This window comes from Epargyreus clarus, unplaced genomic scaffold (assembly GCF_041222505.1).
Source record: "Epargyreus clarus isolate Ecla_fem2 unplaced genomic scaffold, WU_Ecla_fem_2.2 ptg000001l, whole genome shotgun sequence".
NCBI lineage: Eukaryota > Metazoa > Arthropoda > Insecta > Lepidoptera > Hesperiidae > Epargyreus > Epargyreus clarus.
This window is the reverse complement of record NW_027332209.1, coordinates 8,274,470-8,289,905: the sequence shown is the minus strand read 5'-3', so window position 1 is coordinate 8,289,905 and position 15,436 is coordinate 8,274,470. Positions and strand designations below refer to the sequence as shown.

The window sequence follows — 15,436 nt, the reverse complement described above, 5'->3', positions numbered from 1 at the left end:
TAGATAGTTGTGCTGAACAACCAAATTTCATTCATTGATTCTGATAAAAACAATGGTCTTGCTAAGTATAAATAACCTAACCTTATCAAATCGCCTTGTTCAAATCAGTCACCCACTTTATAATCGACCACGTATTTGGCACTTCACATGTTTCTTGGAATTGCAAAGTACGAATATTTTCAAAAAATATCGTTAAAGAGATACTTAAAACGGTGTATAACTCAAGTATAAAGGGTTAAGATTCCTATATGGATTCCATTTGCTCCGTCAACTCGAGTATCGGACTTTCGCTAAGTGGCAACATATTGGTGGTTGGTGGCAGACTGTGACCTTGCCAAGTGTTCTGAAAAGAAATGAATATTTACATAGGATTACTATATTTTCTCCAAAAAAAGATTATATTGCTCAAAAATGCGCAACTAAAATACCTAAATACTATGTAAAGTAATTCTAAAATCTTAAGGCAAGGATCTCTTTTAGGTCATCGGATTAATTCATGCTAACGTCAAACCAAGTCACTCTAATGATGCTTACTGGACTGGACTTACCTACTTCAAACTATAGATATTAAAAATTCTAAGTCTATACTTCAAATGACTAACTTTTACTATAGGTAGGTAATAGTGTTAATTTTATTGCTATATTCAAATCTTGTTCTATCCTTATGTTGTACCTACTTAACTTATTGTAAAATGTATAGACCATGTATTATTTCCGGCATTTTCATTAGTTTACCGTATTTCTTTTAACCTAAAATATTATTTCACGTAATACTTAATAATCGAGATATATTTTTGCGCATTTAAAAATACATAAGTAAAGTAAGTGCGTCTACCTCTAACTTACTCTCTAATTATTATAATTTGATATACCTATATCAATTCATAAATTGATAGCCTTTTTTTCTAATTTGACTAAATGCATGCTATTTGCACAGACAAAATTTCTAGATTACAAGCATGTTTTGTATAATATCTATAATATAGTTGAGTCAATGATTAATAATAATATCAAATCAATAATTATGAAAATCTATGCTTGCGCACATTAATTAATAATTTGATAATTAACTAATATTTTAAAATAATTACTAAATTTATTGATTTTCAAATATGTATGCCCATTTATTTAATATAGGTATAAAAAGGTAGGCATAATAAAAAATAAGATTGGTACGTATTAAATGTATATAAAGTTTGCGAGTAGGTAGTAATCCTGCATAAAGTAACTGAAATGTGCATGCAGCCGTGTATTCTACGAAAAAGCTGGTTGCAAAAATAAAGGTGTCAAAATAAAACAAGAAAATATTATAAACATTACATTTACTTGTATTTTAAATAATATTTGTTTTCTATGTAAAGCTATCACATCTTACATACGATACAACTATATTTATTTGCAAATAATAACAAAACCTGTATACAGACTCACAGAGAAAACAAATCTATAAACGATATCTTATCGATATTAATAATAAATAGATGCTTATCACTAATTGAAACATGAACCTATGATGAAAATAGCGAATGAATAAATATGTAGGAACATTTTAAGTGATGCTTTCAGTACATTTAAAATGCAATATAATATTACATCTACGCTATATACAATACAATATCCGGCAAGTAAATTCAAATAAATTGGAAATTTGAACTCTTCCAACGAGTTCTTTCCGTTCTATACAAAACAAGTACCGAACATTAGGAATGAATAGTAGATAATTGTGGATATATTTTCAATACAAAATGAGAAACAATTAAACTATCCTTATACAGTTAAAATTACTGATATACCGATATACAAATAACAACGTCTATTGCTTATTTGTAGAAAGTAATTTAAAATAGCGTTTTATAGTTTCATTGAATAAAATTGGTGATTCATTATCATACAGTGTTACATACAATTTTAAAGCACTATTTATTGTCATGCATTCTGAGAAATACCATATCAGCAGGGGCGGATTCAAATCTAAGTTTGTGCACTTGGACTAAAAAACATTACTAAGAACGATGAGTAGGTACAGTTGCACAAAAAATATTAACGCTACGTTGAGTCTTTGCAATCACTATAAGATACTTATCTGTAAACAAAGATCCGCCTCTGCATCTCGGTTTAATTACAACTATTCATCAGTATTATGCTCATATTTAAAGTAGGGGCCAGTACAGATAAAGCTATCGATATTATAGCTAGATATGTATCAGCCGAATATTACCTACATTCAAATCAATGTTCGTTCTACGTACTCTGATGTAGAGATCGACAACACAATATCGATCGACCTCTACGCAACGTGCAAACAATTGACTACTAAATCTACAGCTACGTTTTATATGGAGATCTACTTAGTTGATTTGTTGGAATACCTGGAAACAAGTTTGTGGCTGAAAGAGACTTGCGTTCCACTGGCCGGGCCACACGGGGGCGTCCAGGGAAGAATGGTTCCCGGGCTCCGATTCCCCCTCCCGGCTATCCCGCGCCTCGCGGCGACCAGCCAACTCGGTTATCTGGCAAGCGGATTGCAGGCTGGACGGCAAGTTCGACCAATTTTCGTTTCCTAACCTATCCTTATTCATTATGCTTATTTCCATTGAACCTTGGTACGCGAACTTTGGTGCTTCTTCAGTAGTTTCTTCCGGCTTGAGCTTCATCGACCGATTGGGATCTTCGACTATAGCTTGAAAAGCTAGCAAGTCTCTATTTTCGGTCTCCGTCAGGGGCAACGGAGGTAAAATTTGCTGCTGTTGAGCTATTTTGTAACTCTGCTGTCTAAGCATTTGTCGCCTGCTCAGTCCGCCAACTTGTAGGCTATGAAGAGGTCCCAAGTCGTGAGCAGGTAAATTGGGAGGCGTCATTTGTTTTTGTAACAGCTGTCGTTTCTGTTGGAATAAACGATGCTGCATTAGCTGCTGTTGAAGGGGAGGCTTACTGACTTGAGATACAGATCCTCCATGAGGTATATCTGAACCCTCCTGTAGTTGCGCTACCATTTTTGGACTTGCTGGCATAGGCGGAGAAGTGCTCGAATAATTAAAAGTCTCCGGAAGACTTATACGTTTTGGAGTAGGATTTTTGGTATCCAAGTAGTGCGGTGCAAAGTTGGCCGCGAATTGATTGTGCTGAATTTGTCTTTGTGTCATTTCTTCAACGGGGATTGAGGATTGGTACTGAGTTTTTAATTTTTGTGCTTCCTTTTGCACCAAATGCAATTCCAACACACCTTTGGCTTTACAATTTTCATTTAGCCTCTGACTGTTGAATGCTAAGCTGTTCTTTTGCGTGTCGTTAGACTGAGCCACTTGTTGAGCCACTAAGCCGTCGCTCGCTCGACGACCTTCTCTAAAATCCACGGGACTTCTAGTGACGGCTCGAGGACAATTTTTACTAGCAGACTGATAGTTTAGTGGATTGTGCCTCGCAATAAACCCGGTACCAGGTGTTTTATTGTTATATGAAGATATGTAGACACATGGATGCATCGGACTAGTATTTACGAGGGAACTGTTCTCGTAAGCCAGTTTATCCTCATTTGAGGTGCAGCTAGGTAAACTGCTAGCCAACTCACTCGAACAATCAGACAACTGATAATCAATACTTTCGAATGTGGAAAAATTGCTTTGCGATGAATCACAGCTAAGATTTTGACTAAGGCTTTTATTGTTAAAAAAAGTGACAACACCACTGCTAGAACTTGAACTTGCGTAAGAGCTTAGCCTGTTCTGAACTCCGCTTTGGACGTTGGGCACATCTTCCATATCTGTCTCGCAACCTTCGTCGGTCGACGATGAATACTGTTGTTGAAATTTTGTCGCCTCTGCAGCGTTACTAGGAAGAACCGGCGTATATGTCTGGCTCGTCGTGTATCTGTTTAGCGAAAATTTACTATCGGGTCTGTAGAGGGTGCTCGGAAATAAATCACCGGTACCTGAAGGGATGGAATAATTCGTTTCAGTCGATATGGAAGGTAACACTGCGTTTTGTAAATAAGAATATGCCGGTAAATGATGATTCATGTAGTCTTTAAATGGTGGAGTGCTGGTTTGCAAGCGAGCAAGATCTTGCTGTTGTGCTTGAGACACAAGCCTACTCGATTCAAGTGGCTTCGGTTGTTCTAACACACTAGTGAGTTTCGTATCTGTGAAATGAGATGGTATCGGACTAGTACTTAAATTCACAGTACCCTTTAATGGTAGAGGCGATTGTTGCAGCGTATTCATAAGTTTAGCCGCCTCGGAACACATCGTGAACGTGGTTGAACTTGGTAGTTTCATCTCTAAATTAAAGTTGGTTGCCGAGGCCGAATTTTGCATAAAATTTGCCAATGCGTTATGTTCGGCTGCAGCTGAACCTCTTCCACCGTCAATAGCACATTTTGAATCAAAACTTGACGACGTTAAAAGCCGCGTACCATCGTTCACATTCTTGTTCATTTCAGTAGCAACACTAGCTACAGTCGTGGATTGTTGCAGCAATCGTCGGCAATCTTCACTGGACTGTTTCAATATATTTTGTTGCTGCTCAAATGTAGAGGTTAGCAGCCTATGTGTGGGGACAGGGCCGTCATTTAACTTTGTGCCTAGTCTTTGATTAGACTGAGATACATCAACATTTCTCATTGAAAGTAGCCTCGTGGATTCTGACTCATGACTTCGACTTGACGTAACATCAAGATTGCCTACTAAAAAACTTCGATGTGTATCCGAAGGATCGGAATTTCTCTGAAGAAGACGTTGTTCAGTCATATTAACGCCAGCTAGAGAAAGTAACCTTTGCGTTTCGGATGTTGAGGTGTCAAGCGGGACAGCCGTGGCTGTTATGCTGGGAGTGGCTCTATTGAAGTCTCTTGTTTGAGGATCGCCTGCGTGTAGTAATCTGAAATTAAATAAAAAAATGGCTATATTGACTACATCGTTATAGAGCGAATTAAAATTCCTAGACAAAAGAATACTCTTAAAACTCATGAAAATAACAAATAACAAAATTTAAAGAACAAATTTTAGTTCTAATAGTCATATAAACCCTATATTTCAAAGACATTACTTAGGATGGACACATAAACAAAATAGGAAAGCTTATGGCTCATGCGTACCTGTTATGATGTTCCCGTCGGGCATCATGGACCTCTCTCGAAAGCGCCTGGTCGGCTACCGACGAAGGTCGTCGAGTAGGCCTCCTGGCGTCTCCCCCGGGAACGTTGGCCCCGCCCGCCGCCCGCGCCCGCAGCCTCTCTAGCAGGAGGAGGTATATAGCGGCGTGGTGGTCGTAACTGTTTGATCGAAGGCTCTGTGAATAAACAAATTATTATTGTGTATATTTAATTTTAAACGCACTTAGGGTACTACTTCTTCACGAAAAGATGTTTTGTAATCAACTGCAAGGCTTTTGAAAATTGCCTTAAAGAAAAAGTGTGCACAAACATTCATCATTCTAATTTGAAATATTTCTAAAGAATTCATGTTTCGACGGCAATCAAATAGTAACGTAGATACTTTTTATATTTCCTAAAGCCAACGACCTAAGATTAAAATAAAAATTCTAAATGTAGAGCTGTCTAAACGTGAAATTTAGTACTTAATTCGTATTGTTATATGATATTTACCTCTTTGGTTTTAACAGGATCGATGCCAAGGCTGGACATCAGCCTTAGCACCTGCTCGTTTGGGTCATGGCTGTGGTGCGTCGCCACATGCGCGGGGCTCCTCACCGGGTCGGGGATCGTGGACACCACGTAGGGCTCAACCGCCATCCATCGGTGCTTCTTGATCTGGTCTATCGTGTACCTCTTCATTGGTTCTAGCACCAGCATCTTGCGAATTAGGGATTCACAATCTGGAAAGATAATTAAGTTTCCTTGATTTTTTTGTTCGCCTATATAAATAAATGTGTTCTATTATCAGAGTAAATAATGTATCTAAATTTAGATATAGTAACGTATAATACTTGAGATTATTGGATATCAAAGACAAGACAATAATATAAATATTTGGAAGTGCTCAAAGTTTAGTTTCGCAGACGTATCGCAAATACTGTAAGCTAATATTTAGTAAGGATTTAAGTTGCTCAAAGTAGGTACTCTATAGGTATTTTTTATTAATGGTCGAACTAGTAAATAAATAATATCAAAATTTTCCGATGCCGCAAGGTATGTGCTTGTTGTTTTTTCATCCACCGTTGACTTATGACGATGTTTTGTGGTTTTGGAAATCCCAATATCGTATTCAAGTTTTCTGTAGTCATTGTTTAGATTGTCTGATATTATGAACAATCTTAATAATTTTACTGTTCAAACTTACAACTACAATATCTATTTAAAGTATTCTATATTTAGAGTTTATCGGTCACCTAAATCAATAAAAGGTCCGATATTATTTTCGGCTTCATTAAGTTTTACGCACACGAGTGTTTAGTGTGGTTATATCGCTCAAGTGTACGGGCAGCTACATAATATAGGCTAGTTTTGACGTCACGTTAGCAGGGGAGGTTTAACCCCTCCGAAAGGTCAGGGCACGCGACTCACTCGGCGGAAATGACGCCTTGCCATTGTACACAGACGGCTTGAATAGAGTTACATACAATGACGCTGTTTCCGTAACGAAAACAAGACCAGACGTTAGCAAATGATTAACATTTCTGCACTGAAACGCGCATTGTTACACGCTTTGGCGGTGGAGTTATTTTGTGTGGATTCTTGGCAATACTTGGCATCCTACGTCTGATCCCTTGATCCCTATATTTTCAACTATGGCATTATTTCGAACGAAGCAATCGGAATTAAAACATTTGCGTCATCGAAAATCTTTTATTACTACATGTGATCTGTACGTGTCTGCAAGAATCCATTAATCCTTAACTCAATTCGAATAGGCCATTAACTAGTGATTTAAGAATCCATAAATTATACCTACTACCTTGTAAGGCTGTACGATGACTTCAGGACGACACGTACGTTATTATGACGTAAATCATAGCGGTTATAACAGAACTACTCGTTAGTAGTTTTTTTTCATACGCACGACTGTGGTCTAAATTATTACGCCATATAATAATGTACTGAATACTTTATTATTTGAGATATTATTTATTTAATATAAGATTTACATTTCTAACTCAGTGTGCTAAAGTAGGTATATTATCCCCCAGTTACAGTAACAGTCCCTTATCCATCAATGGAACATGAAACGGTTTGAGGCCAGCTACGAAAATATAATGTAAAATGTATGCACTATCATTAATACCTAATGATGAATGAACATTGAACAATTAAAAATAAATAATTATGATTTTATCAAAAATATAGTGATAGTTAGTTCCTTTATGCCTCAGGGAGGATGACGTGCAACGGAATAAATAACCCCATGCCCGCCGAAAATAATCTTATGTAAATATTTCAATTTTGCCACTTGCTTTACTTAGCTTTAACAAAACATAGTTTCGATTGGAGTGACGAACTCGATTATAAATATTCGTTAAGCCGTTCCAGTGCGCTCGGAATAGATCGCGCGCGTCCGAATCCTGCACTCTGCCGCGCAATCAAAACACGCCGCGAATCCAGGAGTAATTTCGTACTATTTTATTTACCTTCCTTCAACTTCTTTTAAAATAAATCCGATGAATAGTCAAGATTTGCCAGGAGGCTATAAATAGGAGCTCGGACGCAAATATCGCGTGTTCGGTCTGACCATTGACGCAATCGTGTGAAAAATGTGCGGGCGCTATTTAATGAAACTGTGGAAAGTCGGGTGGGCGCCCCGGCGGCCATGTTCTCTCCGTGAACTTGATGCAGTTTTACGATGGAGTGCGCGGCGCCGCCCGCCGCCGCCGCGGGGTCGCGCGTCGCCCGGCGGCGTCACACATCTGCCAGTCAGCTAATCACGACAATTCACGACCCATAAAATTCGTGTAAACACGAAATAATATCAGCTGACGCAATATCAATGGATCGCCTGAAAATTAATTTTATTGCTACCATATACAACGATCGCAAAAACACAATAAATGTCAAAAAGTTCTTGTAAGCTGTCGTAAATTTAGGGACTGAAAAAACATTAAATCTACCTACGAAAAACTGCAAACTATAGCAATATCGCCAAACATGATTTAACAATGTAACCTACTTTGAAATCACTACACAATAGAAAAAAAATAGCCAAAATAGATTTTTTGTTTGCTCATAAATTATTATAACATAATATAAAACGCCTTTTTTAATTCTTAAAAAAGCTACGTTGACAAATAATAATAAAATATTATATACCTATGTTAAATATCTCTCTTAACTAAAGAAGTACTAAAGCCTAAGCTCAACATAAACCACAACATATTTTACGTACGAGTAGGTATCCTGCTACAAAACAATTATTATAACATGAGCACGAGTCTTTAAAACGTCGAGAATGCGTGACGTCAGCGGCGACCGGCGCGTCGGGTTTGAAAGAAAATACATTTTTCATAATGCCTCCAGTTCAGCGGCACTGGCATGACAACAGTGCGTGCGTATAAATGCGCTGTGTCCGCCATTTTTGGGTGGTTTTGCTCGCTCCAGGGTATCTACGCTGTTCGTTTTACCACCCCTTTAAAACGCAAAATCAAACGTAGGTAACGCAGAAAACACTAACGCAAATATTACTAATTTTGGGAGTCTCTACCTTTCTATATGAAAACTAATAGAAAGTAAAAAATGACATTAGATTTTCTTACGGGGCGACACTGTAGTACCAAACTTATACTCCTAACCATACCTAACTCCTAACACGAGTACAGAACTCATGTTTTAGTATTAAGAAGGATGTTAAGAATCCACTGTACAGAATACATTTAGACCAATCTCTCACAATCAAAAACTGCCATGTCATTATCACGAAAACTCCATTGCATTTGCACTTTTCTTCCTCTAAACTTTTTGTTTCATATGGGCTGTCATTTACACAAAGCAAATGAATTAATAAGCTTATTAGCAAATAATGAAATACCTACATGTAGGTACACTGTCAGGAAACAGGTATTATAAAACTTTCAAGCCAAATTATGTAACAGAAAGGAAATATCACGCAGCGGAAGGGAAAATTATACACACCTACCACCTGCACCTACTACATTACAAACACGCAATAGTGTATTAAACAGGCAGGTAACATGAGTTAAAGCTATTATAGTAGGATTAAAAGGTTAGTAAGGTAGGTACTTACTTCATTTAGCGGATTAAACAGTCTATAATACGAATATGATAAGAAATTGCGAGTGCAGTTCAAAGTTTTGGTACATTGTAAATCAACTCAAACAATACAAAATCAGACATCGACAAACAAAAGCGAATTATTTCGGAATAGTGATACTCGGAATAATGAATACAAACATCATGTTTGCATCAAGAAGATAAGTTCTAGTTCGTCAAGTATTTACATAGATACATACATTGGAATTATCAGTATTCACAAAACTTGAGAGACACGAGCGAATTTTCTAAGACAGGAACTTTCTATTAGCAATATGAATTATTCATAAATTTGGGCAACGGGCTACATAAAATAAGCTTGTTATTGGGTGCAAAAAGTTTTATAACCACGAGCGAGGTCCATAAATAAAAATAAGGTAGGGAATATTTGTTCTGAAACAAAATAAACGATCGAAAAGATTCCAGCCTCCACACAGAGTTTCGCAAAGGCAGCTGAATATAATACCTTCGTTAACGTCAATTCAACAAAGAAAATATAAAAATAATACGAGAGAAAAATAAAATATATGAAGAACAAATTTGTACGCTTCGTAAAAAGACACGCGCCGTTGTGTTGTTCTTTAAACATTTGAGTATAGTTTTTATAACCTTTAAAATTAGAGAGAAATGTAATAGAATGAAGTACGGAGCTATCATTCAACATATCAACTGCTCTACCTCTTAAATAACCGGGAGAAACTCAAGAAGCTGGTAGCCAACGTTCACTATTTCGACATGCACCGCGAGAAGACTTGTTATTACCATTAACTTAAATGTAATTTTTATTTTGTGATAAAATCGTCTATGCCATTTTGTTTTACAGTTCATTCAGACAAGGTTACTCGAACAAGGACACTCAGAGGACCAATGGTACACGCCCGTTTGAAGCTCTCTTGAATAATATAGGAGCAGTTTGCTACATTATACCGAGAAATACCAACAGCGAAGGAAATTTTAGGATAAATATCACCTGTTACATTTTATAGATATGGCCAAACAACACTTTGCTGGGTTACGGGGGTGGCCCTGTCATAGACGAGAACGACCGTCATAGGAAACCCTTTTTCTGAAAGTAACCTAAGGCATTTTATGACAATTTATATTGTAAAAATGCAAACAAAACTGATGATTACGATACAGATGTGTACCTTAAAGTACTGCACTGAATTTTCAAATTACTAGCTTCTTAAGAAATATAATAATTAAATAACTAAAACTCACGAAGTTAGAAAATTATTTATTTGTGATTGTCAACTTCTCATAGGACAAGAAACATTATTTCGGAGGTTTAAAATAAATATCTAAGCTAAAACTAAGACGAGATCTATTTAAGTACACCAATACATTCTAAGCGTGTATTTTCTTTAACTTTAAAATTGTATAGAAAAAAAAAATAATAATGGTATTGACGTAATGTTTAAGGAAAATAGTAACCGAATAAATTTTTTCAAACGTTTTTATAAAGGATAAAATTAACTTGTTCATATTTATCATCATTAGCTGCTACTTGGCAATTTATTATTATAAGGCTATATATATTTCCAGTTCGTTAAAACTGTGTGTTTTCACGTAACGTATTTGTGCATTAGCTTACGATGATAGCTGTGTTTATATAAAGTCATTAACATTACTTGCGTCAAACCTTCTGTACGCCAATGTAGGCGTCAATAGTCACTATTTCTGGAGCAAACGTCATACCATCAAGGTGCTCGATGGAGTAATAAAAAAGCGAATGCACCGGATATCCTTTTATATACATATCATCACGATCTTTGTCAAGCGGCCAAAATAAATAATGAATATAACCACGCAAAGTTGTCCGGCTTTTAATAGAATCTTTAATGCTTATTTTTCCAGTTGTAATGATTTTATTATCCATGAAATATTGATCTCACATACATACTACGTTCAGTTCAATCATACATTGTAAAGTTGTCAACAAAGTGTACTATATATACAGGTAATTAAATAATAATAATAAATAAAGTTGTATTGAGAACCTCCTTCCTTAAATGGATTAAAAAAGACGGATAAAGTCTGGTGTAAATAAAATGTATATTAATTTTATTTAGTTAAACCATATTGAGTACCATTATTTTGCAATGATTATGATGCATATTAAATTTACATAAAAGTTTATATGTAAATTATATAGGCATATGTTTTTAAGGTTATTATTATAAGGCTATATAATATATAATTACACAAGGCAAACAGAACTATTGACTATTGACTTTAAAATCGATCGGAAGTCGTTTGTTATAAAAAATTCCATACATTAAATAGTGATGTTAGCATAACAAGGGCAGGTGCTTATGGGCCGAGCCTATGACGCAAGTGGCTTATCGATTTCATTACTACTATTATCACCATCAAAGCAACTCGAAAACTTGACCTGCATTATTGTTTCATATTTCCGTCTTCTATCAGATTGACGTTTTATTATACTCCGATAAAAATATTTGTTATAAATTATTTTGTGATTATGATACGATATAGACCTAAGTGACATCGAGTATCATAGTTTTTTAATACCATCGCCACAAGTATTTATATCTAATTACATAGGCAAGTGCTGCAGTGTTTTGGTAAAAAAGCTGTAGTGAAGGAGTGATATTTACACAAAGCACTGCAACTTGGTCTTCAGGGATAACAGTGCCACCTGTGACCGACATAGGTCTAAATCCTATCCATGGTCTATTACTGATATACCTATATGATAGAAAAATCCACTCATCAAGTAAATGTTTGTGTATACTCGTTTGCCACTACTATATTAAAAAATAAACTTTAACCTAAAAGATTTTCCATACTTTTCCGGCGGCGCATCTGTGGCCGACCACAGTTAGGAATATCTAATCCTATCTGGGGTTGATTACAGATGTCCATGGGCGGCAATAGCCACTTACCATCAGGACTGCATGCTCGTCTGCTACTCTTATACATATATTGTATTATAAAAATAAAAAAGTAAAAGCGCTTTACCGTACAATTAAGACAAAAAACCACACTCAGCATTTGTACATTGTATTTACCTAATCGGGGCGCCCTAAATTCGTTACATTTAGTTAGTGCGAGTTCATCGATAGTACGTGATTGCGAAATTAACATGTTTTTGCGAGGGCACTCAATAAATTCCATCGCCATTTGTTATTTCTGAGTGGAGTTGGAAACACAGTTTGTTCAAAGCTCAGCTTTGATCCTTCTGAGGCTTTGAATGTTTATTCGGAGAGGAAAGTGACGTTACACCGCGTGATTTGTTGACGAAATCTTTGAATGTCAAATGAATGTTTTCTACGCTAATCTTGACAGCGTTTTGTTTATATAAATATTCACTCTTTTTACTGAAATTTCGTAAAAATACGGTAATTAATTCTTGAATGTGCAAGCGTGCAATTAGCCTAAATATATATTTTTATGTTATATAAGATAGTGGTATATTTGCTTAACGTTAAAAGTTAACATTACAGCAAAATTATATTTCGAGCCGCAAATACGAGTGACGTCATTTGCTCTATCAACTATGTATGTATCACTTTAAAAGACTAAAAAAGCTAGTAGGTACACATATTTGTATCCACTATTATGTGATGGAAATGTTATAAGTTCTAACTTTTAAACACGCTTTATTCGATTTATATAACAGTAACGATAAAGCAATTCTAGCGCCGTATTCTGCTGTAAACGAGTAAGGTTGTATTAACGCGTAAAGCGTTTCAGTTTATTGCTCGGTAATCAATTCCAGGTAGGACTACTATTTCAGACTTAACTCTTAACGACGAAAATAAATCCGTTTCTATCTATTACATGCTTATAGAAAAAGTGTATTTCCTTTCAATACAGACTTGACTGTAATATTCTTTAAGACATATTAAATTATTTAATTGATTAATACTCATTAGGATATATTAAATTACATATTAGAAAATGAAACGAAACATATTTTTAACAACTTCTCTACAAATGTAAAGCACTAAAATTGTACTAATTTTAGAACGAAATAGGTAGCTTATTTATTTATAGGGTTGAGTCATACACCTAAGTATTTTACATTAAATAGAAACATCTAGACAACTCGTGTAACATTAAAACAGTGTTTTGTATCTAATTAAATAAATTCAAATGTATAATTTGAAATTCAATGTTTATTGCGCTGTGACACAGCTGTCGGTAAAAAATCGAATATACACTTTCAATGTATTAATAATGCAATTGCTGTAATATAGGAGTTTACATGTTTTGTAATGACTACTAACATGTAAATTTGACGGACAACTAGGTTTTACCAACGGGTAAAACCTAGTTATCCATCAACGGATTTTCTTATGTAATACATGGTTCCGAACAACGAAGGCCGTGTATTCATAAACACATCACAAATTTTCCTCTTATGAAAAATACATGCCATCCTTTATCGGGTCAAGGAGGGGTTTAAAAAACGGACATCGCTTACGTCACACCTCGGGACGAGCCGGACAGTATTTAAGGTCGACGACTCATTTGACCTTAAAATGCTTTTAAAATGCAAAGGAATTATACGATTGTAATCTATAGCGGTTGTACCACACCTGTACAGAAAATGATAAAAAAATTAAAATGATTCTACGTCATGAAGTGAATTAATATAAATTAATTTAAGATCTTATGTACGCAAGCCATTGCCATGTCTTTTTTTAACGTCTTGCGGACCTCATTATATACATCGTTGTCTGATTAATAATTCTCACTTACTCATTATGAAAATAATAACATTGGCACATTTTTAATTTTAAAATTTTGAACTTCGCATGTAATCTTATCCCCTTGTATATTTACAAATAAGTACGAAATTTGGGTGTTTTCTTATCCGATCGGAGTTGTGATTTCATTGTACAAAGAAATAAAAATAGAAATTCGAATACACGTATTCAGATTATAATTTGAAATTGGTCAAACGAAAATGTTGTACAGATTGAGAGGTTGATAAGGAAAAACAGCGCCCGTGCGGATATCAATTCGATTTGCATCGATATAGAATTCAATTCACGGTCACGACGCAATCCGATATTGGAAATTACATTGGGAACCTAACCTAGGTAGCTGAAGGCGCTCTAATATACTTAAACAAGTGACATTACAATCATACTATGTTCTTTAAACAAATAGAATTTACCTACATTTGCAATCAATTTAATTGTACATTTTATTATCTATAAACCTTAGGGTTTACCTAAGCAATGTAAAGTAGGAAAATATCAACGATTTTATCAGGATCATAGATGTTGACTACGGTTGATGTATCGAGGTGATCCTCTCGCGAGTCATAACTATTAGGTATGAAATATACGATATGGTACTACGGAGAGCCGCAGCAAAATTATATGATAACTAGCTGACCCGGCAAACGTTATGTTGCCATATAAATAAAAAAATGTTAAGGGTGAACAACCCTTATCACTTAGGGGTATGAAAAATAGATAGTAGCCGATTCTCAGTCCTACTGAATATGCATATAAAATTTGGTGAAAATCGGTAAAGCCGTTTCGGAGGAATACGGTAACTAACACGAGAATTTTATATATAAGATAATCAATAATGTTTATTTTGCTACTATGCGGTCAAATGTTATATTAGTCATATTTCCACACTCAGTTACTGTATAAGATATCACCCATAAATGTGTACTAATTTTATATTCTATTCACGAGACTTGTTTGTAGTCATACTTAATCATCGTACGATAAAGTGAGGAGAGAATTAATTCACAAATTCCCACTAAGATTTTCTCCAGTAATTCTCATTTTACAAAAGAGATGGGCGTACAAGGATAATAGGTTTAATGAAAGGTCACAGAATTCGCGAAAACTCTGCAACTTCTCCTAATTGGTAAGAAAAGCTTGGTCGGAAATGTGTCCATCAATACGACTCGAATTGAATCTTTCGGGAACAAACTTTTACATGATTACTTGTATAAAAGTTTGTTCACTTTCGCTCATTAATTCCCTTTCATCGAGTTTTCTTCCCGTTGGGTTACTTCTGTAATCTTGATTATGTTTTCGACGCAAAACTCATTTGCATCTCCAAAAAAACGCAATTGTGGCGTCGACTACACCAGGTCTATTCGGAAATTTTCTCCGTTATGATCTTAAAAATATCAAAAATTTACCATTACTTTATCAGTTTGATAGACTATGGCCTGTTCCTTTTGATATTGAGAGGAAACCTTTATCCAATAATGTACTT

At 35.4% G+C, this 15,436-nt stretch overlaps 1 protein-coding gene across 1 annotated transcript in view; it reads right to left on the bottom strand.

Annotated features, from left to right (window-relative positions):
- Positions 1-1,305: 1,305 nt before the first annotated feature.
- The window catches only part of Sik2 (Salt-inducible kinase 2), a 50,238-nt gene continuing 36,107 nt past the window's right edge, over positions 1,306-15,436 (bottom strand). Inside the window, exons 7-9 of the mRNA XM_073088738.1 lie at positions 5,603-5,832; positions 5,093-5,286; positions 1,306-4,875 (exon numbers count right to left, since the gene is read on the bottom strand). Coding sequence (XP_072944839.1) covers positions 2,349-4,875; positions 5,093-5,286; positions 5,603-5,832 — 2,951 coding nt within the window. The 3' untranslated portion in view covers positions 1,306-2,348. The remainder of the gene's footprint in view (positions 4,876-5,092; positions 5,287-5,602; positions 5,833-15,436) is intronic.